This window comes from Crotalus tigris, unplaced genomic scaffold, assembly GCF_016545835.1.
Source record: "Crotalus tigris isolate CLP2741 ecotype Arizona unplaced genomic scaffold, ASM1654583v1 scf7180000023627.613776, whole genome shotgun sequence".
Taxonomy (NCBI): Eukaryota; Metazoa; Chordata; class Lepidosauria; order Squamata; family Viperidae; genus Crotalus; species Crotalus tigris.
Window position 1 is genome coordinate 1 of NW_024100088.1, and position 26,562 is coordinate 26,562.

At 45.7% G+C, this 26,562-nt stretch overlaps 1 protein-coding gene across 1 annotated transcript in view; it reads left to right on the plus strand.

The window, feature by feature from the left end:
* The first annotated feature begins 3,900 nt into the window (after nucleotides 1–3,900).
* The window catches only part of LOC120297521 (interleukin-5 receptor subunit alpha-like), a 51,995-nt gene continuing 29,333 nt past the window's right edge, over nucleotides 3,901–26,562 (plus strand). The window contains exon 1 of the mRNA XM_039320242.1: nucleotides 3,901–4,003. Within this exon, the coding sequence (XP_039176176.1) occupies nucleotides 3,904–4,003 (100 nt within the window). The 5' untranslated portion in view covers nucleotides 3,901–3,903. The remainder of the gene's footprint in view (nucleotides 4,004–26,562) is intronic.

The following is a 26,562-nucleotide window of genomic DNA, read 5'->3' on the forward strand; positions in this document are numbered from 1 at the left end:
GTGACTATATTAAGTCCCCCCATGCCCGAAGCTGTGAAGGTGAAAGCCTTAATAGACTCTGGCTGCACCCGCTGCCTCATTAGCCCAACACTAGTGGGAATCTGGGCATCCCATCGAGGAGACTGGAACAACGAATCTCATTTGGCCAGTTAGATGGATCCATAGCAGGGGGGGTGCCAGCTACCCTAGCCACTCTACCAACACACCTCTCCCTGGGCGAACATGAAGAGGACATAACGTTTGTGGTGACCCCAGGTATGGAATGCCCAATCATTCTAGGGATGGAATGGTTGAAAAAATGGAACCCTGGGTAAATTGGAGGACGACAGAAATCAAATTCCCAAAGGGGGACCCTATGGACTTAAAATCCGAAGGGAGGCTACCACAATCAAGAATAGAAAAAGCATCCATAGGAGAGGAAAAAGGATTAACAGAAATACCAGAGGAATATAGAGACCTTGCTGAAGTTTTCAGTGAGGAGAGGGCGAATGAGCTCCCCCCCCCACCGACCCACAGACTGTACCATTGAATTCAAGCCTGGGGCCAAACTCCCGAAGCCCAGATTATACTCCATGAGCCCAAAGGAGAAGGAGGAAATGGAAAGATTTATTAAAAAAAACCTGGAGAGAGGTTTCATTGAGCCAGCCAAGCCTAAAGTGGCTGCCCCGGTCCTTTTTAGAGAGAAGAAGGATGGCTCTTTACGTTTATGCGTGGATTATAGGGCCATGAATACAATCAGTGAAAGCAACCTATACCCGCTGCCCCTCATGAAAGACATGCTGTCACACCTATCGAAAGGGAAAATTTTTTCTAAACTAGACTTAAGGGACGCTTACTATCGCGTGAGAATCAAGGAAGGGGACGAATGGAAGACTGCATTTAACTGCCCCATGGGGTGCTATCAATTCAAAGTCTTGCCATTTGGATTACAAGGGGGCCCTGCAGTCTTTATGCAATTAATCAATGACGTTCTAAGGGAGCACCTGTTTAAGGGGGTCCTTGTTTACTTGGACGACATTCTTATCTGTACTGAAACAAAAGAAGAACACGTCAAACTTGTCAGAGCGGTTTTAAAGAAGCTGCGAGCCGCTCACCTATATGCCAAACTCTCAAAATGCGAATTCCACCAGGAAAGGATAGACTACCTAGGCTATCGCATATCCCCACAGGGCATTGAAATGGACCCAGAGAAGGTCAGAGCAGTATTAGAATGGGCACCACCACGCACAAGAAAGCAACTACAAAGTTTCCTGGGCTTTGCAAATTTTTACCGCCAATTCATCCCCTCATTTGCACAGATAGCCTTGCCCCTCACTAACTTACTAAAAACGAAGGGAACATCCTCAGTAAAACCTAGCCAGCCACTAAAATGGACAATGGAGTGCCAAGCAGCGTTTGAGAGACTCAAGAGACTTTTTTCTGCCGAACCAGTACTAAGGCACCCAGACATGGACAAACCCTTCATAATACAGGCAGATGCAAGTGATGTGGCAGTGGGGGCTGTGCTATTACAAGAAAATGATGATGCAGTATTGCAACCCTGTGCATATACATCTAAGAAAATCACGGAAACAGAACAGCGCTGGCCCGTATGGGAGAAGGAGGCTTATGGGATACGTGGGGCATTACTCACGTGGCGACAGTTCCTGGAAGGCAACAAAATCCCCTTCCAGGTATGGACTGATCACAAAAATTTAGAAGCCCTGAAAACTTCCAGGAAACTCAAGCCCAAACAAGCCCGCTGGTCCCAGCATTTTCACCAATTCCAATTTAAGCTCAAACATTTACCAGGAAGAAAGAACTTCCTGGCAGATGCACTATCTCGCATCCCCCAATATAACAGCGCACGAACCACAGACTCTAGACCAATAATGGCAGAGTCACAACTGGCAGCGCCAGTAACCCCAAGAACCCAAGCCAAAATAAAACCACAACTGGAAAGCAAAACGGGATTGAATTCAGCAAAAAGTTTGGAAAACAGATCTGATGTTCCAGCAAACAACAATGGGTGAAACAATGAGAGACGGATGTGCACTGAGAGTGTTGTGTGTGCGTTAAAACGTAGGGGAAAAGTATATATACCAACAACCAAAGACTAACTTTATCGCAAACTTTGCCATGAACACATCAGCAGGCATTTTGGATTTGTAAAAACTTTACACTTAATTAAACGGCAAATTTGGTGGCCATCAATAAAAAAGGACATAGAAAGTTATGTTGCCAGCTGCCCAACCTGTGCATCAGCAAAGAGGTTGCAAGGGAAATCGCCAGGGCTGTTACAACCAGTGGCAAGTCCCTCAGCCCCCTGGAGGGAAATAGCCATGGATTTTATAGTGGAATTGCATGAAAGCAATGGGAATACTGTTATCTGGACAGTCACGGACCTATTTTCCAAACAGGTGCACTTTATCCCTTGCCAAAAAATTCCCACTGCACAGGCCTTAGCAAAACTTTTTATCCAGCACATTTACAGATTGCACGGGGCACCCCAACGCATCATCTCTGATAGGGGAGTGCAATTTACGTCTACATTTTGGAAGGAATTTTTATCCCTCTTAGGGACCACTCAGGGACTGACATCTAGCAATCACCCTCAGACAGATGGACAAGCGGAACGCTGCCAGTCGGTACTTGAGCAATATTTGAGATGTTTTTTAAATTTCCAACAGAGTGATTGGACGGACTTACTTCCTTTTGCAGAAGTTGCCTACAATAATGCAGGCCACTCCAGCACAGGCTACACTCCTTTTCAAATAGCCAACGGCCAAAGTTTCAACCCTATGCCAGAGTTAACCCCAAAAGAACCAACGATCCCTTCACTGAAAGAATGGATGGAAAACCTACAAAACACCTGGCCACTAGTCAGAAAATCACTAGATGAAGCTAGGCGGGCATACAAAGCACAAGCAGATAAAAAAAGGGTTGAGCCTACACCATTCATTATAGGAGAAATGGTGTACTTATCTACAAAATACCTAAAGTCCCTACAGCCCTGTAAAAAACTTGGACCAAAATACATAGGACCTTTTCCAATTAAAAGAATCATAAATCCCGTAACAGTAGAATTAGAGTTACCCAAAAATCTCAGGCAAATACACCCAATTTTTCATTGCAGCTTGCTGAAAAGAGAGCATCAGTCACCTCTACGGCCAAAAATCCCCCCCCCACCACCTCCAATCATGGTGGAGGGGGAACAACACTTCGAAATAAAAGAGATCCTTGACTCTAGGAGATATCGTGGAACAACTCAGTACCTAGTTGCCTGGAAACACCTCCCTGCCTCACAAAATGAGTGGGTCCATAAACGTCACGTCAGAGCCCCGAAGCTATTGAAGAAGTTTCACACAGAGTATCCTAACAAGCCTAACTAAATTTTTTACTTGTGTTTTCTTTCAGGTGGATCTCTCTTATTGTTAAGAGGGGCCGGATGTCAGAATCCAATTATATTTCATCTTTAATTATCAAACATAGAAACTCCCAATTCTGCCTTCTCTGGATTCTGCCATAAGAGGGAGAAAAGGGGGAGAGCAAAGGGGCTTTATGGCCCTCACTTCCCTTCAGCACACTTCAAAGGACTGAATGTGTGTTTATTGTGGCCTCTAAGCTTTAACATATCAAAGAAGAGTAATTGCCTTTCATGTAGTTATCTGAAGTCTCCATCCAGACGGAAGAAAGAAAAAGGGGTGGAATTGTGATACTTGAAACTATCACTGGAAGGGGGGTTGATTGGGTGGGACTACTGGGGAACCCCTTAAAACCTTGAATGGGAGAGCTTGAACCCCAAGTCCTGTCTAGCATGCCTGCAACCATTTTCTCTTAATAAAGGATTCCTGTTGGAAGAATTATTCCAAGAGTTCTGTCTTCTTAAGATGCAAAGTGGGGTGGGTCCTCACAGCCGCCACCATGCCAGCCAAGAGGAAACTGGTGTCGCTGGCCCTCAACGTCACCCCACCATCGCTGAGGGACTCAGCCCCACTGGAGGTGGCGAGTGCAATGGCTCCAAGTGAGTGGGCTTGACCCCAGTGGGGCTTCTGGAGTGGGGTGCTGGTTATGGGTCTGAGGGGAGTGGCTGAAGGGCAAGGTATTTGTGAGGGGCGACCAGGGTGAGCAAGAAAAAAGGAGGAGAATTTGCTCCTGGAAGGTTATTTTGAGGTTGTGAGGGGTTGTGTTGAGCTGAGGCAATGAAAGGTCGGTGGAGTTGCTGGGAGGGAGGACGTGGTCAGCCTTTGGAGGAGCATCCCGATCTACAAATGGGGGGGTGCCGCATCCAGGTGAAGCCCTGAGAGCTAGACAAAGCGGGAGGCAGTGGAGCAGCTCAGAGGAACCAGGGGTGCTGGTGCTGTTGGTTGAGAGAAACTTCATTGGCCTTTAGGATCCAGGAAAAAGTGGAGGAAGGATGGGGGCATTGCCATGCGCCCCATGGGAAAGAGGAATGAGATCCTGCCAGGCAGGTTCTTCTGCCTTGAGACAGTCTAGTATGCCAATCAAGGAGAATACTTCTGTCTCAGGGTTAAAATGAAGGGTCCTTGGGGGAAGGTCTCTGAGGATGGTGATTTTCTTGTAGATGTTTCAGGACCCAAAATGGGATAATAAGTGAACTGATGATGTTACCTAGTTTGGGTCATGAGATGTCTACAAGAAAGCCATGAAGCTCAGAGAGGACCAAGGAACCCACAACTGCCCTCCTCCTCTTCTCTTCTCCTTCACTCCACAAACCCTCTCTCTTCTGGCACTGCTGATGTTACCTAGTTTGGGTCATGAGACATCTGCAAGAAATGCTGAATGGAAATGGCATCTTGCCTTTCTGACAAATGTAACAGAGCTACTCAACAGTTTCAATGTGCAACTTAAAGGAAAGGGGAAGCTCATCTGTGATATGCATTCATATGTGAAAGCATTTGAAGTAAAATTGGACATACTCATTAAACAAGTGAGAAAGGAAAACTTCTGCCATCTTCCCACAATTTAAAAACTATTTGTGGAAAAACTAGCAGTTGCATTCCCAAACAAAACATGTGTGGATTCACTGGAAATGTTGTATATTTTCTTCACTTAAAAACTCATTCAAATAATTAATCAATCAATTTTTCTTGTTTCATTTTTTCATTTTATACTTGATTTTACATTGTTCTATAATCATTATTTTTTTCAAATTATAGTCTGCCCGCCCCAACAATCTGAGGGACAATGAACTGGCCCCCTGTTTAAAAAGTTTGAGGAACCCTGATGTGAAGGAATAGCACCTCAAATTGTTTTTCAATTGGCTTCTCCATCATATCTAAAAGAAAACAATTATGTTTAATTAATATTTGTATCTTAAATATTTTCTGCATCATCATTTTTATATTTATCCAGTATATTTTCACATATTTGTAAGACCACTGTTGTGTCCTGAGCCTGCAAGAGCTGAAAGCAGGCTCAGAATGTTGCAATTGATCCCGGGCATTCCAAAAGCTGCCCGGGGCCAGACAGAGTGGCGCCAGCGTGAAAATGCTAAATTCCTATTGGTTAACACTGTCTGGTTTCTGGCCCTATAAAAGGCCTGCGTGCCTTTTGCTTTTTTGCATGGTTGTAGGAGGAGGGAATAAAGTGTTTGTTAATTGTCACCATGTGTCTTCATCAATTACACACGAACCAAGAACTCAACATTGGTGATGAAGGTGGGATCCTCTGCAAGCAATAAAAAAAAAGAATTAAGGACTCACCCAGGAAGTCCTGACTAGGGGGAAGACGGCGTCTGCATCAGCGTCTCAGCCTGCCAGTACAGCGTCGCTGGGGGTGAGCTTGGCTAAAGGACCCTTTCCCAAACATCAGCTTGCAGAGGAGGCAATTGGTGAAGGTTGTAAATTTTACGATGTTGAAGATTGGCTGCTTGACTGATTTTGATGTCTCCCACCCAGAGAGATGGAATTCCTACGTAGCACGGGTGGAGAACTACTTTAGAGTAAATCAGATAAGAGAAGACGGCCTGAAGGCAGCAACTCTTTTGTGTGCCTGTGGACAAGAAGCTTTTGACATCGCAGAAAATCTGGTGGCCCCTGCACTTCTGGAGTCAGTAACATATGCTGACTTGAAAAAGATGTTGAAGGAACACTTAAAGCCGAAGTTATCCATCATTGCTTGGAGGCATGCATTCCAGCAGAGAGACCAGAGGCCAGGTGAATCTGCTGCGGACTTTATTGCTGCCTTAAGGCAAGCAGCCAGGCCTTGTGAGTTCAAGGATCTGGAAGAGAGGCTGCGAGATTGCTTCGTATGTGGCTTAAGAAACAGAGACTTACAACAGAAGATTTTTGCAAAAGAAGATGTCTCCTTCCAAGACGCGATACGAGAGATGGCAGCTGAGGAAGCAGCAGGCGGGTCTGTGAAGGCTTTGAGGCTTGCCAGGAACCCTCCAGCCACAGCTACCATCCATCAAGAGGACGCTCAAGAAGAATCAGAAGCGGATCCTGAGGAGGAGGTGGACAGACTTCACCAGCCAGCTGAGAGGAGGCCAAAGGGATGTCCAGACAAGGCCCCAGCATCTCTTCAGTGGTTCGGGTGTGGAGGATGCCACAAGCGAGCTGACTGCAGGTTCCGCTCTGCCATTTGCAGGGCATGTAGCAGGCAAGGCCACATAGCCTCCATCTGTTTGGGTCGCCAGAAGGTCCAACCTTGGGAAGAATTGCTTCAGAAAGGTACCAGCGTCCCCAGCCAACACAGGGTGGGCTTCTGTGCATCGCGCAGGAGTATTGTTAGGACAGAGACACACACAAGCCCCTTAAGAAGAAAATTTGCATTAACATGAGATTGCAATGGGTTCCCTTATTGATGGAGTTGGACACAGGGTCCGCTCTCTCAATTATTTCAATTAACACCTTCAAAAGGATTTGCAGAAGCAGTGGCCTTCGAGTTAAACTCAGGCCATCGAACCTAATACTCACTGATTTTCAAAATTCTAAGGTATGTGTGAATGGGGAGGCCACACTCAAGGTACACCATAAGAATTTTGAAGGTTTCCTGGATGTGGTGGTAGCTGGGGGTGAATGTACAAGTCTTACTGGACTTGATTGGTTCGAGGCTCTGGGAATCCAAGTAACTGTGCTGCACAACTTGCAAATGTTGGGCCTTGCAGAGGTTTGCAAGGAGTTTGCAGATGTGTTTAGTTCAGAGCTAGGATCCTACAAGGGGCCTTCCATTGCACTACGGTTAGACCCAACCATCATGCCCATCAGGGTAAAGCCTAGGAGGGTACCTTTTGCCCTCAAGGGTAAGATAGATGCTGAGCTGGACAAATTGCTCCAACAGGGCATTTTAGAACCTGTGGATTCTAGTCCATGGGAAACCCCCATAGTAACGCCTCTAAAGGCTAATGGGGAAATCCGTATATGTGCAGACTATAAATGCACACTGAATAAAGCATTGCAACAGCACACTTATCCAGTGCCTGTTGTAAGCCACATTCTGGCCTCCCTCACGGGGGGGGGGGTGCATTTTTGCAAAACTTGACCTGGCACAGGCCTATCAACAGCTACCTGTTGATGAGGCATCGGCAGAGGCCCAGACTATTGTAACTCATAGGGGGGCCTTCAAGGTCAAAAGACTGCAATTTGGGGTAAATGTAGCCCCTAGCATATTCCAAAGTGTCATGGAGAGCACACTTCAAGGTATTCCTGGGGTCTGTCCCTACTTCGATGACGTCCTCATTGCTGGGGAGTCATCTCAAAATTTAGCAAAAAGGCTAAGGGCTGTCTTGCTTCGTTTTTGAAAAGCAGGCCTTAAATTAAAGCAGGATAAATGCAAGATAGGAGTCACTTCCACTGACTTCTTAGGGTTCAGGATTGATGCCCAAGGCATTCACCCTGCTGAATCCAAATTGCAAGCTATTCAGCAGGCCCCAAGCCCCGAGTCCAAGCCTTCTTGGGGCTCTTAAATTTTTACCATGCATTTCTCCCACATAAGGCTGCAGTGGCAGAGCTGTTACACAGGCTCTTAGACAAGCAGTTTCCATGGCAGTGGACCAAAGTCCATGACAGGAGCTTCAATGAGGTTAAGGCCTTGCTCACTTCAAATGCTTTTTTAGCACATTTCAATGAGCAATTGCCTGTTTGCATTACATGCGATGCATCTCCTTATGGGGTGGGAGCAGTACTTAGCCATCTGAAGGCTGATGGGATACAAGTCCCTGTGGCCTATTATTCAAGGACTCTGTCATCTGCAGAGCAGAATTTCGCTCAGATTGACAGAGAAGCCTTGGCCATAGTGGCTGGCATAAAGAAATTCCATGATTTCTTATATGGCTGCCACTTCACAATCTATACAGACCATAAGCCTCTGCTGGGTTTGTTTACCACTAACAAACAGACACCACATATCATTTCTCCTCGTATGCTGAGATGGTCCATTTTCCTGTCAGCATATGACTACACTCTAGTTCACAAACCTGGAAAAGAGATGGGTCATGCAGATGGCCTAAGCAGATTACCTCTGAAACAGGTAGAGGCAGATCCTGCTCCTGCTATCAATATTCTTTCCATTCAGGAGTTGCCTGAATCTCCCCTAAACGCTGCAGAAACTGCCACTGATCACATGCTTACACGCGTGCTGACCTGGGTGTTGTCAGGATGACCTGACAAGTGCCCAGATACTGAGTTCCAAAGCTTCTGGCACAAGAAGCATGAGTTTTCCATTTTCAAGGGTTGCCTATTATGGGGTAGCAGGGTAGTAATCCCAGCCTCATTGAGGTCTAGAGTCTTGCTCTCTCTGCATGAGGGACATCCTGGTATAGTCAGGATGAAAGCGCTTGTGCGCAGCCATCTTTGGTGGCCTGGAATCGATAAAGCCATCGAGGCTCAGGTGCACGCTGCCAACTGTGCCAACAGTCATGGCCTGAAATGCCTCAGGATTTCATAGGTAGGAGGAAACTCAAACCCCATGGTCAAGGGTGCATATAGATTATGCTGGGCCCTTTCAGGGGCAATTCTTCCTGATCGTTGTTGACAGCCATTCCAAGTGGCTAGAGGTTGTTCCTGTTTCCTCCACTACTACCGCCAGGACCATCCAGGTGTTGAGAGGAATTTTTGCATCGCACAGGCTTCCAAATGTCCTGGTTTCAGATAATGGCCCTCAATTTACCTCTTTTGAATTCCAGGCTTTTCTTCAGGCCAACTTTATCCAGCATGTGACTTCTGCTCCCTTCCACCCATCCTCCAATGGACTGGCAGAGAGAATGGTGCGCACTATCAAAGATGCTCCCAAGAAACTGACTTATGGTAACTGGCATCACAGGTTAGCAAATTTCCTTCTTGCACACCGCACCACACCATGTACAGCCACGGGGAAGAGCCCTGCAGAACTCCGCTGGGGTCGCCGCCTCATTACCAAACTGGACAGATTGCACCCAGACCGGGTGGCTTCACAGGTGTCACAACTGCAGGCACCTAGGAGACTTCAGGTGGGCGATCCGGTTTGGGCCAGGAACTATGGGCCTGGACATCTTTGGGTCACAGCTGTGGTCTGCAAGGTCTCTGGGCCGTTGTCATACGAAGTTGCCTTGGATGACGGTCGCATTCTTTGCCAACACATAGACCAGTGGTTCTCAACCTGTGGGTCGGGACCCCATTTGGGGTCAAACGACCATTTCACGGGAGTCGTCAAACCACGCTGTCCGCCATTTTTTCCCTTTTCGTTAGCTGTCCTACTCCCTCTTATTGGTGGCCACACCCACTTGGCCACACCCCTGGGGTCACCACAACACGGGGAACTGTATTATGGGGTCACGGCATTAGAAAGGTTGAGAACCACTGACACAGACCAACTGCGTTGGAGACTGGACTGCCACCCTTCCGCTCCTGGCTCTGCTCTGGGGGGGGGGAGGACCATAATATGTCACTAGCTGCTGAGGCTGTTTGGGGGTCATCCCAAGATTCCGCAAGTGCTCCAAACAGAAATTCACAGGATAGGGGGTCATCCCACACATCCGTTATTACTCCAGACAGGGAGTCACACCGGGGGTAACCACACTATTCAAACATGTCAGATAGTGCTCCAGACAAGGAGACAGACCGGGGGTATCTACATAAATCACACACAGCTATAGAAAGGGAATTCCATCAGGGGCACACTCATAATTCAGCAATTGCTCCCAAAAGAAAGTCAGTAGCAAAGGGGTTTGCCATGGAGGTGGCTCCTGACTCTGGCACCTCTGGCACGTGCTTGGGGGCTACAGAGTACTGGGGCACTTCCGCCACTCAGGCCTCTTCAACTGCTGGCCTTCGGCTCAAGGGACAGTGTTCCCAAGAGAAGTCCATTGTGGGCTCAGGGACTTCCACCCCTCTGAGGTATACTGGTTTGGACTCAGAGGGTCCAACCAGTCAGCAGCTGGGTGGGTCAACCAGGTATTTGGAGCATCAAAGTCCTGGCCTGCCTAGCCTGGTAGGCGAACAGGTAGGCCAGGCACCCTCAGCAGGGTCACCTGGATACTTAGGGCATCAATGCCCTGGCTGCCTAGCCTGGTAGGCGAGCAGGTAGGCCAGGCAACTTCACCGGCCCTTAGAAGGTCGCAGCAGGCCAAGTGCCCACCTAAACATCTAGCAGAATTTGTGAGGTTGCTGTCAACCCATGAGGAACCTGGCTACGAGGTCCTGAATGAAGAAATCAACATTTAAGTAAGAGTGTCATATGCTATTTTGTTTTGGGTATATTTTAATTGAGTTAACAATTATTTTTGAAAGAGGTTGCATACGTGCAGACCCAAGCATTTCCGCCCTCCTTGCATTTGGATAATGCATCTGTATACCACTCTCCCTGCATTGCACAATGCACCTGTGTGTAAGCTAGGTGTGTTCTATCTAGGGGGGAGGGGTGTTGTGTCCTGAGCCTGCAAGAGCTGAAAGCAGGCTCAGAATGTTGCAATTGGTCCTGGGCATTCCAAAAGCTGCCCGGGACCAGACAGAGCGGCGCCAGCCTTGAGCGCATGCGCAAGGCACGAAAATGCTAAATTCCTATTGGTTAACACTGTCTGTTTCTGGCCCTATGAAAGGCCTGCATGCCTTTTGCTTTTTTGCTTGGTTGTAGGAGGAGAGAATAAAGCGTTTGTTAATTGTCACCATGTGTCTTCATCAATTACACACGAACCAAGAACTCAACAACCACCATCTCTAATAAAATGATCCTGGATTTTGACTACGTTTCCAATACTTATTAAAACCCCTTTATACATTTTTGCTAGTCTATCTGGGGTGAAGTACCAATGATACATCATTTTATAAAGGTTTTCTTTCAAGCTGTAATTAAATATAAATTTTAGTTCAATGGGCTAATCATTTTTCTGAGCCAGTAATATCAGAAGCTATGGTGACCTGATAACAGAGTATTATTCTCTCTTTCTGCACAAGATCTGTACTGGATGGTATAAGGACTTTATTAATATTAATATTGGTTGCTCAGCTATGCCTCAGCTATCTTTAATATTAATTGTGTTTGGAAATGACTGACTCTTAGTGAATGTGGGATGGAGTTTGTCATTGTTCATACAAGATTAATACAATTAAATAGCAGATATGAAGAGATTTATAGCTGAAGAAAGTCCAGATCCACTACATTTTCTGTGATGTGTCTAAAACTCAAGTTGTTTTTAAAAGGCCATATAAGATTCTCCCTATATTTCAATTTCTTCATGAACTTTCATTATTGAAAGCAATCCCAAGAAATGGCATCCATCCTGAATTTTCAAGGTGGTTACATATTTAGATTTAGATTTTAGATCAAGAATCTAACACAGGAACCAAGTTTCAACTTTTTGCCCATGTTTTATTGCTACTTGGAACTGAGAGACCAGCATGTGCTACATTTGCAATGACAAAAATAAATTAATGAATGAATTAAATTAATTAATTAATTAAAGGCCAAATTTTAATTAGTAGAACAGACAGAAACCTTTTTACTGGTCATTGACCAGTAAAAATACTTTCAATAAAACAAATAAAATAAAGTTAACCCCTAACATCAAAATTGTTGGCAGCCATTTGTGAGCGAAGCTCACATGTAATGTAGCAAATTTTTGCTATTTTTAGAGGAATTAAGTTGTCCTGATTGCCTAACAAATAATGCATGTAAAAATTACCAGAGTGCCACAGAAAGTTTAAAAAGGGTGGCAAACATCCTTGTAGAAATGACAACACAGAAAAACATGAGCTGTAGTTTCTATGGTACCCACGTCAGAGGGGTAGTGTCAAGTTTCATATGATGTTTTCCTATATTTCGCTTCCAAAACAGCTATGGGAAGAACATTAAATCACACTACAAATGAGCTGTATTCAATCTGGGGGTTGTGATATGATGTAATTGTGAAACTAGTTTAGGCACTAGAATTTGGTTATTATATTGTGAGAAAAAGCAGTGATTTCTATTTGACCTTCTTTATCTAAACTCCTTTGCCTTAATATTAATTTAGCTTGATCTGGCCTTGAAGTTAAAATGGCATCCTTGGAAAAGTTGTATTGTCTCAGTTTCTTTTAAACAGCTATTCTCCAAGAAGATTTGAAGTTGTCTGCCTAAATTAGATGAATCAGTTCACTAGAACTCTGATGTAGTTTTAGAACAGAACAGAACAGAACAGAACAGAATATTTATTGGCCAAGTAAGATTGGAGACACAAGGAATTTGTCTCCAGTGCATAAGCCCTCGTGTATATACCTGTATAAACAACAAAGTAATATAATCATAAGATACCAATAACAGAAAGGTAATAGGAAGGGTGAGAGGGATATTAGTAATACAGCCATACTACCTGGGTAAATATTCTTAGACATAAGATAATACTGTGATTGTTATGTCCTGGACTCTGATTGACAGAGCAGGTTCAGGAAGCTGCACTGAGACCTGGGCAGACCATGTGGCCTGCCCAGGCCAGACAGGCTGTCTCCGGCTTACTGAGCATGCGTGGGAGTGGGAAAATACATTGCATTCATTGGCTGGTGCTGTCCCTTGCAAAAGGTATAAAAGGGGGTGGAGCCATTTTGTTTGCTCTTCTGTTGAAGCTGAATAAAGAAGTTCCTGTTTGTTACTCTTCCTCATTCAATGCCTACCAACGCGAGAAACAGAACATTGGCAATGAAGGTGGGATCGTGCTGCAGAAGATTCAAAGGCTGACTTCACAACAGAAAACCTGCAAGTGCTTAGAAGTTTGGCGTTCCAACTTCCTTCCACTCTGCCTGTCAGTACGAAGATGCTGGAGGAGAATACGGCTAGGGCCACCCTAGAACCCCTTCGAAAGCCTGCGCAGCACGAGGCGTTGAAAGAGGCCGCCAAGAATCATCATGGCAAAGATTGGGCATCTGTCTGAGTTCGACGTCACGCATCCAGAACGCTGGAGCTCCTAAGTTGCCAGGGTGGAAAGTTACTTCAGAGTCAACCAAGTTCGTGAGGATGGACTTAAGGCTGTGACGCTGCTGTGTGCTTGCGATCAAGAGACTTTTGACATTGCTGAAAACTTGGTTGTTCCAGGACTCTTGGAATCCATTGCTTAAGTGGAGCTTAAAAAATGCTAAAAGAACATTTTGAACCAAAGCTGTCGGTCATAGCATGGCAACATGGTTTTGAACAGCGGAACCAGCGTCCAGGAGAATCTACCGCAGACTTCATTGCTGCTCTGCGTCAAGCTGCAAGGCCTTGCGAGTTTAAAGACTTGGAAGAACGGCTACAAGACCAGCTAGTTTGCAGTCTGAAGAGCCAAGAGCTTCAGCAAAAGTTTTTTGCCTCTCACGGGCTCCCAGATGTCCTCGTCTCTGACAATGGACCTCAATTCACCTGCTCAGAGTTCCAGTCCTTTCTGAGGACAAATATGATTAGGCATGCTACTTCGGCACCTTTTTACCCGACCTCAAATGGCCAAGCTGAGCACATGGTGCACACCACAAAAGAGGTCTTGAAATGGCTCACCTATGGAAACTGGCATCACAGGTTGGCAGATTTCCTCCTCTGCCACCGTACCATTCCATGCACATCTACGGGCAACAGCCCAGCTGAGCTCCGATGGGGTCGCCGCCTTATCACCAAGTTAGATAGATTACACCCAGACCGGGTGTCTTCACAGGTGTCACAGCCATGGGCACCAAAGCATTTGTAAGTGGGTGATCCGGTTTGGGCGCAGAACTATGGATCTGGATATCTCTTGGTGCTAGCGGTGGTCTGCAAAGTTACTGGGCCACTTTCATACGAAGTGGCCTTGGAAGATGGTCGTGTGCCACACAGGCACATTGACCAGCTGTGTTGGAGGTTACCTAGCCACCCTTCCGCTCCTGACTCTGCTCTCGGGGGGGAGGAGGACCATGATTGCGATCATGGATCTCAGTCTCTCAGTGAAAGCATTTTGCCAATGAGGCAGCTCCTAACTCTGGCACAGTGTCCATGGGACATTGCACTCAACCAACTTGCCACACCACTCCTTCTGCAGGCAATGCGCCAATGGGCCACTGCACTCAATCAGATTTTCATGCCACATCTACCTCAGGCTTTGCGCCAATGGGACAGTGCTCCCAGCTGGCTGTTTATGCTGATCTGGGGAATTCCACCCTATCAAGGAACTCTGGTTTGGGCCTACCGGAAAGGGCCAGACAAAGTCAAATGGACAAAGGTTTGGGCTTACCAGAACAGACCAGCCTTCACGATCTGGTTTCACCCATATCAAATGGGTCTCAAAGTCCCGGTCTGCCGAGCCTGGCAGGCGAGCTTGCAGATCGGGGGCTTGCAGCAGCTCCGACACAATCGGAGCAGGCCAAGGGCCCACCAAAGTTTTTAAAGGACTATGTGAGGTTTCTGTCCTTACAACCATAAAATGCTTGTGTATTTTATTGTAATGGAAAAGCTTGTGTATGTCTTTTGGGGAACTGACTTAATTATGCTATGATGTAATGTATGAGGAATGTTGTATATATTCCTTGTAACTGATTTCAATTATTATTTTGGTAAGTGAATGACCTATAATGTTGTGTATTATTGGTTGTTAATATAACATTGTGAGGCCACATGTAGTATTGTAAAATATTAAGTATCTGTTCCTGAACCAGGAGGGGAGGGGTGTTATATCTTGGGCTCTGATTGACAGAGCAGGTTCAGGAAGCTCCACTGAGACCCGGGCAGACCATGTGGCCTGCCTGGGCCAGACAGGCTGTTTTCAGCTTACTGAGCATGCGCAGGAGCGGGAAAATACGTTGCATTCATTGGCTGGTGCTGTCCCTTGCAAAAGGTATAAAAGGGGGCAGAGCCATTTTGTTTGCTGTTCTATTGAAGCTGAATAAAGAAGTACCTGTTTGTTACTCTGCCTCATTCAATGCCTACCAACGTGAGAAACAGAACAGTGATCATTAGATGTTCAGCAGAGTGATGGCACGAGGGAAAAAACTGCCTTTGCATCCAGTTATTATGGCATACAATGCCCTAAGCGGCGTCCTGAAGGGAGAGATTGAAACAGTTTATGTCCAGGATGTGAGGGGGTCTATAGATATTTTCTCAGCCCTCATTCTGGTTTGTGCAGTATACAGATCCTCAATGGAAGGCAGCCTGGTTGCAATTGTTTTTTCTATCTGTTGAACTCTGTGCCTGTCCTGTTTAGTTGCTGTACCAAACCAGACAGTTATTAGAACTCCAAATGACAAACTCCATAATTCCTCTTTGGTGCTGTATCAACAATTCCTGGGGCAGTCAGGTAAAGCTTTTAGCCAGTAGGTAAAGATATTTATTCAGAGACTGGATTCAACTTTACAGTGGGAAAGCACTGTGGTTTAAGATTCTTATAAATATTTGGTTTGAATTCTTTCTAAATTTATCATTCTGTTATATGATCCTAATTGGTCTTTGTATAACAGTTGTGTTTGGGCTTTAACAGCAAAAAACTTAATTGCAGATAGTGCTCCTCTAGAAAAAAAAAGTTTGAATAATTGGGGCAGATCTCTATGCATTGCAGGATACCTAATCCAGGAGAGCATTTCTACTTCCTGAAGCTTGAAAACTATCCCTAGATATTTAAAGATCTTAACCTGCTCAAGGGAGTGCCCACATAAATTGCATTCCCTCTTTTGGGAACTATCTTTGTACGCATTTGCTATCTCTTGCCATATCCTTAATTCCAGGATTTCTTCATATACACTAGGCTCCATGTTTACTGTTTAAATATGTATAACTCAATTGTTGGCTTATTGACATGGTATAATTTCTGCCATGACTTAGTCACTGCACAGAAGATGGATAAAATCTTGATAAAAGTTCCCTAGGAATAGAATGTGTTTGATATCCAACAACAGCCAGAAAATCAAATTGATTTTTCAGTTCTAATTATTGTAACTTATTCTTAAAAATATTAATCATAATTCAGATATCCTATTACTCTGAGTCATATGATCAGATAGCATAAAATACTTGTAAGAAATCATAACCTTGCATAGTTTTGAAATTTCAGCTTCAATCAATCAAAAGGGACAAATTTAAAAAATGACAGATTTTAGGGATTTTCCAGTGATGTTGCTGAAGAATAGACCCAGGGAAGAGATTTTCCTCCCCCCCAGGTCTGATTTTCGCCTGCCGGTGGGCCCATATGGGCTGAAATCCACCCCAGAGAGGTGGCCACCGAGGGGTGAAGCTTTGGAGATCATGGGTCGGCAGTAGCCAGCTCGCTGGAGCCAAAGGAACCCCCAGCAGAAGAAAGGCAGACCGCATTTATGTGGTCTGCCATTGCCAGCTGATCATCGGAGAGGGAGAAGAAGCTCAGAATGGCAGCAAGCAGCTGAGCCGAGTGAGAATACCATCTTATTTCTTACTAGAGGTGGATTTTTGGTAAAGAGCTTTTTGTCAGCTCAACAGCGAGCCCTTCACTTTTAGGGAGGTGGTGGAATTTCTTCCCCCTCCCCTGAACTTAAGCAGTGGTTTAAGCTTTTTGGCAATTTAAAAATGCTTTATATAGTAAAGCTGTCTGAGGCTTGAAATTTGGAAAGCTCCTGACATGATGGAAAACTCCACCACCTCACACGTAAAAAACTCATTCCAGTTTATAGAGATCATAAAGAAACAAAACTTACAGCCCAGCGACCTACTCATGAGCTTCGATGTCATATCCCTCTTCACCCAAGTTCCTATCAAAGAAGCCTTGACAGCTATCCAAAACAAATATAACCCCCCCCAAACACATCTTAGATCTGACCAACCACTGCCTATCCAACGCATACTTCATCTATAATGGACAAAAATACAAACAGAAGGAGCACCCATGGGATCACCCCTCTCACCTGTCATTGCAAACCTCTTGTCAGAATCCAATTATATTTCATCTTTAATTATCAAATATAGAAAACCCCAATTCTGCCCTCTCTGGATTCTGCCATAAGAGGGAGAGAAGGGGGAGAACAAAGGGGCTTTATGGCCCTCACTTCCTTCAGTATACTTCTAAGGAACTGAATGTGTTTATTGCAACCTCAAAGAGTTTGAATGTAGTTAGCACCAAAGAACCTTACCATAACAAAGGAGGTTATTTACCTTTCATGTAGTTTATCTGAAGTCTCCATCCAGACGGAAGAAAGAAAAAAAGGGGTGGAATTGTGATGCCTGAAACTATCACTGGAAGGGGGGGTGATTGGGTGGGACTACTGGGGAACCCCTTAAAACCTTGAATGGGAGAGCTTGGACCCCAAGTCCTGTCTAGCATGCCTGCAACCACTTCTTCTTAATAAAGGATTCCTGTTGGAAGAATTATTCCAAGAGTTCTGTCTTCTTAAGATGCAAAGTGGGGTGGGTCCTTACATTAGACAGGACTTGCAAAATTAATCCACCTGGAAGGGAGACCCTTGCCGGGGGATTTTGCAAAAATTTACCATGTCAGACAATGGAGCAAGAGAGGGGGAAAACTCCCTGGAAAGAGAGCCGCTGACCCAGTTGGAACCTTGCCAGATGTTGGGATCCAAGAGGTCAGATTCCTCAGGAGAAGAAGTGGTGGAGACACGGGACCACAAGCCTCGCTGGTCAATGGGCGTTGGAAAGAAAAGTGAGTGGGGAAAGGAATCAAAAAGGTGACCCTGAGACGGGGGACCAAGCAACCAGAATGGAAGCAGGAGATGGAGAAATCCCTGCACGCAAGTGAAGAGGGAGGAAGCTGCGCACCGTACTCAGACTGGATCCTAGAGAAAGCTATTGACCTGATGAAGAGAACTCTCAGCTCCCTAGGAGAGAAGAATCCTGAGCCCTACGGCCACCCCAGCTCCTGGAGCCGCAAAGGGAGAGACACCGAGGGGGACGTGGAACCTGCAACCCCGGGGACATCTACTGATCCAGTAGCCCCCACCCCCTACCGGACCACAGATGGCAATCTGGACGGAAGACACTACCACCAACAACGGAGGCACCGATCCATTCCAAGATGTCCACCGTTGGAGGTGAAATTCAAAGGGGAGCCAACACGCTTGGGATTTTTCCTAACCCAAGTCCTCAGCTACATGGAGGAATATGGGCAGGACATTCACAGCGACAAAGCCCGCATCCGGATCGTGCAATCTGCCCTGGATGGACCGGCTGCAGATTGGGTGGTGAACTTGCATGACTCCAATGCCCCAGAACTCAGTAACTTCAACTGTTTCATGTCCTCTTTGAGAAGACGATTTGAAGACCCCCTGGCTGATCGCAAAGCCCGTGAAAGGATAAAAACGATGAGGCAAGGCAAACGCCTGGTGGCTGAATATACACAAGAATTCCGGGCCATTGCCAGCAAACTGAATTGGCCAGAAGACATCCTCCTTAGCCATTTCAAAGACGGACTAAACTATGATCTATATGACGCTTGCCTGCCCCGAGGGGACCCACACCGACTTGAGGAATGGTACGTCTTGGCAGAGGAAGCAGAGATCGACATATTGAAGAGGCACCGCCGAGGAAAACAATGGAGCCGCCCCCCGCCTGAGCTGACACACGAACCGGTGAAATCATCGGCTACAGCCAAGAAGCAAATGGGGTGTTTCAAGTGCAGAAGAGAAGGGCATCGAGCTGTAGAATGCCGCTCAAAGGCCGCCCAGCACAACCCAGACAGATCCCCAATCAACAAATCCGGAAAGTCTTCAGCTAAGACAAAACAAACGGCCATGAGAATGATGGAAATTGCAGAACCCCCCACTTCTGCTCACCAAGGGGAAAGAACTCCAGCCTACACCACAGGGCCGGTGGATGCCTCAGATGACAGCTCAGAGGGCGAACCCCTGGTAAGTGGATGCATCACACCCATCTTCAACACAGTGACTATATTAATCCCCCCCATGCCCAAAGCTGTGAAGGTGAAAGCCTTAATAGACTCTGGCTGCACCCGCTGCCTCATTAGCCCAACACTAGTGGGGAATCTGGGCATCCCATTCAGGAGACTGGAACAACCAATCTCAAATGGCCAGTTAGATGGATCCATAGCACGGGGGATGCCAGCTACCCTAGCCACTCTACCAATACACCTCTCCCTGGGCAAACATGAAGAAGACATAACGTTTGTGGTGACCCCAGGTATGGAATGCCCAATGATTCTAGGGATGGAATGGTTGAAAAAATGGAACCCCTGGGTAAATTGGAGGACGACAGAAATCAAATTCCCGAAGGGGGACCCTATGGACTTAAAACCCCAAGGGAGGCTACCAGAATCAAGAATAGAAAAAGCATCCATAGGAGAGGAAAAAAGATTAACAGAAATACCAGAGGAATATAGAGGACCTTGCTGAAGTCTTCAGTGAGGAGAGGGCGAATGAGCTCCCCCCCCACCGACCCACAGACTGTACCATTGAATTCAAGCCTGGGGCAAAACTCCCGAAGCCCAGATTATACTCCATGAGCCCAAAGGAGAAGGAGGAAATGGAAAGATTTATAAAAAAAAACCTAGAGAGAGGTTTCATTGAGCCAGCCAAGCCTAAAGTGGCTGCCCCGGTCCTTTTTAGAGAGAAGAAGGATGGCTCTTTACGTTTATGCGTGGATTATAGGGCCCTGAATACAATCAGTGAAAGCAAACCTATACCCTCTGCCCCTCATGAAAGACATGCTGTCACACCTATCGAAAGGGAAAATTTTTTCTAAACTAGACCTAAGGGAAGCTTACTATCGCGTGAGAATTAAGGAAGGGGATGAATGGAAGACTGCATTTAACTGCCCCATGGGGTGCTATCAATTCAAAGTCTTGCCATTTGGATTACAAGGGGGCCCTGCAGTCTTTATGCAATTAATCAATGACGTTCTAAGGGAGCACCTGTTTAAGGGGTCCTGGTTTACTTGGACGACATTCTTATCTTCATTGAAACAAAAGAGGAACATGTCAACCTTGTCAGAGCGGTTTTAAAGAAGCTGTGAGCCGCCCACCTATATGCCAAACTCTCAAAATGCGAATTCCACCAGGAAAGGATAGACTACCTAGGTTATCGCATATCCCCCCAGGGCATTGAAATGGACCCAGAGAAGGTCAAAGCAGTATTAAATTGGGCACCACCACGCACAAGAAAGCAACTACAAAGTTTCCTGGGCTTTGCGAACTTTTACTGCCAATTCATCCCCTCATTTGCCCAAATAGCCTTGCCCCTCATTAACTTGCTAAAAATGAAGGGAGCATCCTCAGTAAAACCTAGCCAGCCACTAACATGGAGAATGGAGTGCCAAGCAGCGTTTGAGAGACTAAAGAGACTTTTTTCTGCCGAACCAGTACTAAGGCACCCAGACATGGACAAGCCCTTCGTAATACAGGCAGATGCAAGTGATGTGGCAGTGGGGGCTGTTCTATTACAAGAAAACAATGAAGGGGTATTGCAACCCTGTGCATATACATCCAAGAAACTCACGGAAACAGAAAAGCACTGGCCCGTATGGGAGAAGGAGGCTTATGGGATACATTGGGAATTACTCACGTGGCGACAGTTCCTGGAAGGCAACAAAATCCTCTTCCAGGTGTGGACTGATCACAAAAATTTGGAAGCCCTGAAAACGTCGAAGAAACTCAATCCCAAACAAGCCCGCTGGTCCCAGCATTTTCACCAGTTCCAATTTAAGCTCAAACATTTACCAGGGAGAAAGAACTTCCTGGCAGATGCACTATTTCGCATGCCCCAATATAACAGTGGACGAATCACAGACTGTAAACCAATAATGGCAGAGTCACAACTGGCAGCACCAGTAGCCACAAGAACCCAAGCTAAATTAAAATCACAACTGGACAGCCAAACTGGAATTGAATTCAGAAAAAGTTTGGAAACAGACGAATGGTTCCAGAAAAACAAAAATGTGTGCACAATGAGAGACGGATTGCCTTGGGTAGGGGAAAAGTTATATATACCAACAAGCCAAAGTGTCACTTTCATGCACCTTTGCCATGACACAAAATCAGCAGGGCATTTTGGATTTGCAAAAACTTTACATTTAATTAAACGGCAATTTTGGTGGCCATCCATGAAAAAGGACATAGAAAGTTATATTGCCAGCTGCCCAACATGTGCATCTGCAAAGAGGTTGCAAGGGAAATCGCATTGAAGAACATAAGAACTCAGTCACAAAAGAGGAACCAACATCTTCTCTGGTCCAACACCTTAAAGCCACAGGACATGAAATTGACTTTAAAAATACCAAAACTATCACCAAAAATGAACATTTTAATAACAGAATAATTAGAGTAGCCATCGAGATAGAAAAACGCCCACACAGCATGAACAAACGAGATGATACTTCCCGCCTACCAGCCATTTGGAAACCCGCCCTTATTGACAAACAACTCCCTAACACAAAGAATGACACCAAACTCATAAAAACCACACAGGATGTCACCACCACACATCCACGCAAAAAGCAAACCCAAAGCCACACCGGTGATAAGGCACGAGCAAAAACCAGAAGCCAAACCACAGCTGCTTCATTAGCCATTTTAAACCCCTCCAATCCATACATGAAGCAAACTGACACCCACCATGAAGATGAGGCATGAACACGAACACGAAGCCAAAAAATAGCAAGGAAGCCCACCATCTTAAATCCCCCTGAAACTCAGACTAACCTGAGCACAACAAAGCCCCCACCCAAACAGAACACTCCCCCATCCAATCAGAGCACAACCAACCCCTCATCTAATCAGAGCACAGCCAAGCCCCTAACCAATGAGAACATACCTCCACCCAATCAGAACACAGCCAAGCTCCCACCCAAGTGGCAGTTAAAAGGAAGAAACAGCTGAGACCACACATTGCTCCTCAAAGCACGAAGCTGAAAACACCAGCCTGAAGATGATGAATGGGACTTCGTCGAAACATTGCCAAGACACTTCCAATTTTACACGAGAGAAAACCCGAATAACCAAAGACCTACATACAAACACCCGCACGCATTGAAGAACATAAGAACTCAGTCAAAAAAAGAGGAACCAACATCTTCCCTGGTCCAACACCTTAAAGCCACAGGACATGAAATTGACTTTAAAAATACCAGAACCATTGCCAAAAGTGAACATTTTAATAACAGAATAATCAGAGAAGCCATCGAGATAGAAAAACGCCCACACAGCATGAACAAGCGAGATGATACCTCCCGCCTACCAGCCATTTGGAAACCCGCCCTTATTGACAAACGACTCCCTAACCCCAAAATCTTAAACCCCTCTGCAACTCAGACTAACCTGAGCACAACCAAACAGAACACTCCCCCAGCCAATCAGAGCACAGCCAAGCCCCTAACCATTCAGAACACACCTCCACCCAATCAGAACACAGCCAAGCTCCCACCCAATCAGTTCATACCCCCACTGGCAGTTAAAAGGAAGAAACAGCTAAGACCACACATTGCTGCTCAAAGCACGAAGCTGAAAACACCAGCCTGAAGATGACGAATGGGACTTCGTCGAAACGTCGCCAAGACACTTCCAATTTTACGCGGGAGAAAACCCGAACAACCAAAGATATATATATATATATATATATATATAGATATATATATTAATATATATATAAGATGCAAGTGGGGTGGGTTATTACTATAATATATATATATATATATATATATATATATATATATGTAGGTCTTTGGTTGTTCGGGTTTTCTCCCGCGTAAAATTGCAAGTGTCTTGGCGACGTCTTGACAAAGTCCCATTCGTCATCTTCAGGCTGGTGTCTTCAGCCTCCCGCTGGCAGATCTCTTTCTTCACAAGTCACTGGTATATTGGTGAATAATGTAGGCTTGGTCAATCTCATTACTTTCAAGGCCAAGAGATGTTCTTGTTTGGCTTGAGTCACATCCATTGCCTCAGCCACGCCACTTGGGTCTTCCCTCCTTCAGTCAAGATCAGAAGTGGGCCGCCGCCGCATCACTCCCCATCCACCCTATAAAAAGAAAAAATCCGCCTGCTTCTGGCTGCTATTTTCCGCTATTTTCCATCAATAGCTTGTGCTTTGTATGCCTGCCTAGCTTCATCTAGTGCTTTTCTAACTATTGGCCAGGTGTTTTGTAGTTTTTCCATCCATTCTTTCAGTCATGGGATCGTTGGTTCGTTTGGGGTTAATTCTGGCATTGCGTTGAAACTTTGACCGGTGGCTATTTGAAAAGGAGTGTAACCTGTGCTGGAGTGGACTGTATTATTGTAGGCAACTTCTGCAAAAGGGAGTAAGTCCGCCCACTCGGTCTGAAATTAAGAAAACATCTTAAATATTGCTTAAGTACGGAGTTCATTTTTTCAGTCCCCCCATTTGATTGTGGATGATGGCTAGATGTCAGTCCCTGAGTGGTTCCTAAGAGGGATAAAAATTCCTTCCAAAATGCAGATGTAGATTGCACTCCCCTATCAGAGATGATGCGTTGGGGTGCTCCATGCAATCTGTAAATGTGCTGGATAAAAAGTTTTGCTAAGGCTTTTGCACTGGGAATCTTTTGGCAAGGGATAAAGTGCACCTGTTTGGAAAACAAGTCCGTGATCGTCCAGACAACAGTATTCCCATTGCTTTCAGGCAATTCCACTATAAAATCCATGGCTATTTCCCTCCAGGGGGCTGAGGGATTTGCCACTGGTTGTAATATTCCTGGCGATTTCCCTTGCAACCTCTTTGCAGTCGCACATTTTGGGCAGCTGGCCACATAACTTTCTATGTCCTTTTTTATTGATGGCCACCGAAATTGCCGTTTAATTAAATGTAAAGTTTTTACAAATCCAAAATGCCCTGCCGATTTTGTGTCATGGCAAAGCTGCATGAAAGTGACTCTTTGGGTTGTTGGTATATATAACTTTTCCCCTACCCAAGGCAATCCATCTCTCATTGTGCACACATTTTTGTTTTTCTGGAACCATTCGTCTGTTTCCAAACTTTTTCTGAATTCAATTCCAGTTTGGCTGTCCAGTTGTGGTTTTAATTTAGCTTGGGTTCTTGTGGCTACTGGTGCTGCCAGTTGTGACTCTGCCATTATTGGTTTACAGTCTGTGGTTCGTGCACTGTTATATTGGGGCATGCGAAATAGTGCATCTGCCAGGAAGTTCTTTCTCCCTGGTAAATGTTTGAGCTTAAATTGGAACTGATGAAAATGCTGGGACCAGCGGGCTTGTTTGGGATTGAGTTTCCTGGGCGTTTTCAGGGCTTCCAAATTTTTGTGATCAGTCCACACCTGGAAGGGGATTTTGTCGCCTTCCAGGAACTGTCGCCACATGAGTAATACCCAACATATCCCGTATGCCTCCTTCTCCCATACAGGCCAGCACTGTCTTGTTTCCGTGAGTTTCTTGGATGTATATGCACAGGGTTGCAATACTCCATCATCATTTTCTTGTAATAGAACAGCCCCCACTGCCACATCACTTGCATCTGCCTGTATTATGAAGGTCTTGTCCATGTCTGGGTGTCTTAGTACTGGTTCGGCAGAAAAAAGTCTCTTTAGTCTCTCAAACGCTGCTTGGCACTCCATTGTCCATATTAGTGGCTGGCTAGGTTTTACTGAGGATGCTCCCTTCATTTTTAGCAAGTTAATGAGGGGCAAGGCTATCTGGGCAAATGAGGGGATGAATTGGTGGTAAAAGATTGCAAAGCCCAGGAAACTTTGTAGTTGCTTTCTTGTGCGGGGTGGTGCCCAATCTAATACTGCGCTGACCTTCTCTGGGTCCATTTCAATGCCCTGGGGGGATATGCGATAATCTAGGTAGTCTATCCTTTCCTGGTGGAATTCGCATTTTGAGAGTTTGGCATATAGGTGGGCGGCTCGCAGTTTCTTTAAAACCACTCTGACAAGGTTGACATGTTCCTCTTTTGTTTCAGTGAAGATAAGAATGTCGTCCAAGTAAACAAGGACCCCCTTAAACAGGTGCTCCCTTAGAACATCATTGATTAATTGCATAAATACTGCAGGGCCCCCTTGTAATCCAAATGGCAAGACTTTGAATTAATAGCACCCCAAGGGGCAGTTAAGTGCGGTCTTCCATTCGTCCCCTTCCTTAATTCTCACACGATAGTAAGCTTCCCTTAGGTCAAGTTTAGAAAAAAAATTCCCTTTCGATAGGTGTGACAGCATGTCTTTCATGAAGGGCAAAGTGTATAGGTTGCTTTCACTGATTGTATTCAGGGCCCTATAACCCATGCATAAGTGTAAAGAGCCATCCTTCTTCTCTCTAAAAAGGACCGGGGCAGCCATTTTAGGCTTGGCTGGCTCAATGAAAACTCTCTCTAGGTTTTTTTTTATGAATCTTTGCATTTCCTCCGTCTCCTTTGGGCTCATGGAGTATAATCTGGGCTTCGGGAATTTTGCCCCAGGCTTGAATTCAATGGTACAGTCTGTGGGTCGATGCGGGGGAGCTCATTTGCCCTCTCCTCACTGAAAACTTCAGCAAGGTCTCTGTATTCCTCTGGTATTTCTGTTAGTCCCTTTTCCTCTCCCATGGATGATTTTTCTATTCTTGATTCTGGTAGCCTCCCTTGGGGTTTTAAGTCCATAGGGTCCCCCTTCGGGAATTTGATTTCTGTCGTCCTCCAATTCACCCAGGGGTTCCATTTCTTTAACCATTCCATCCCTAGGATCATTGGGCATTCCATGCCTGGGGTCACTACAAACGTTATGTCTTCCTCATGTTTGCCCAGGGAGAAGTGGATTGGTAGAGTGGCTAGGGTAGCTGCCCCCCCGTGCTATGGATCCATCTAACTGGCCAAATGAGATTGGTTGTTCCAGTCTCCTCGATGGGATGCCCAGATTCCCCATTAATGTCGGGCTAATGAGGCAGCGGGTGCAGCCAGAGTTTATTAAGGCTTTCACCTTCACAGCTTCAGGCATGGGGGGAATTAATATAGTCACTGTCTTGAGGATGGGTGCGATGTGTCCACTTACCAGGGGTTCACCCTCTGAGCTGTCATCTGAGGCGTCCACCGGCCCTGTGGTTTAGACTGGAGTTCTTTCCTCCTGAGGAGCAGAAGTGGGGGTTTCCGCAATTTCCATCATTCTCATGGCAGTTTCTTTTGGCTTAGCTGAAGACTTTCCGGATTTGCTGATTGGGGATCTGTCTGGGTTGTGCTGGGGGGCTTTGGAGCGGCTTTCTACAGCTCGATGCCCTTCTCTTCCACACGTGGAACACCCCATTTGCTTCTT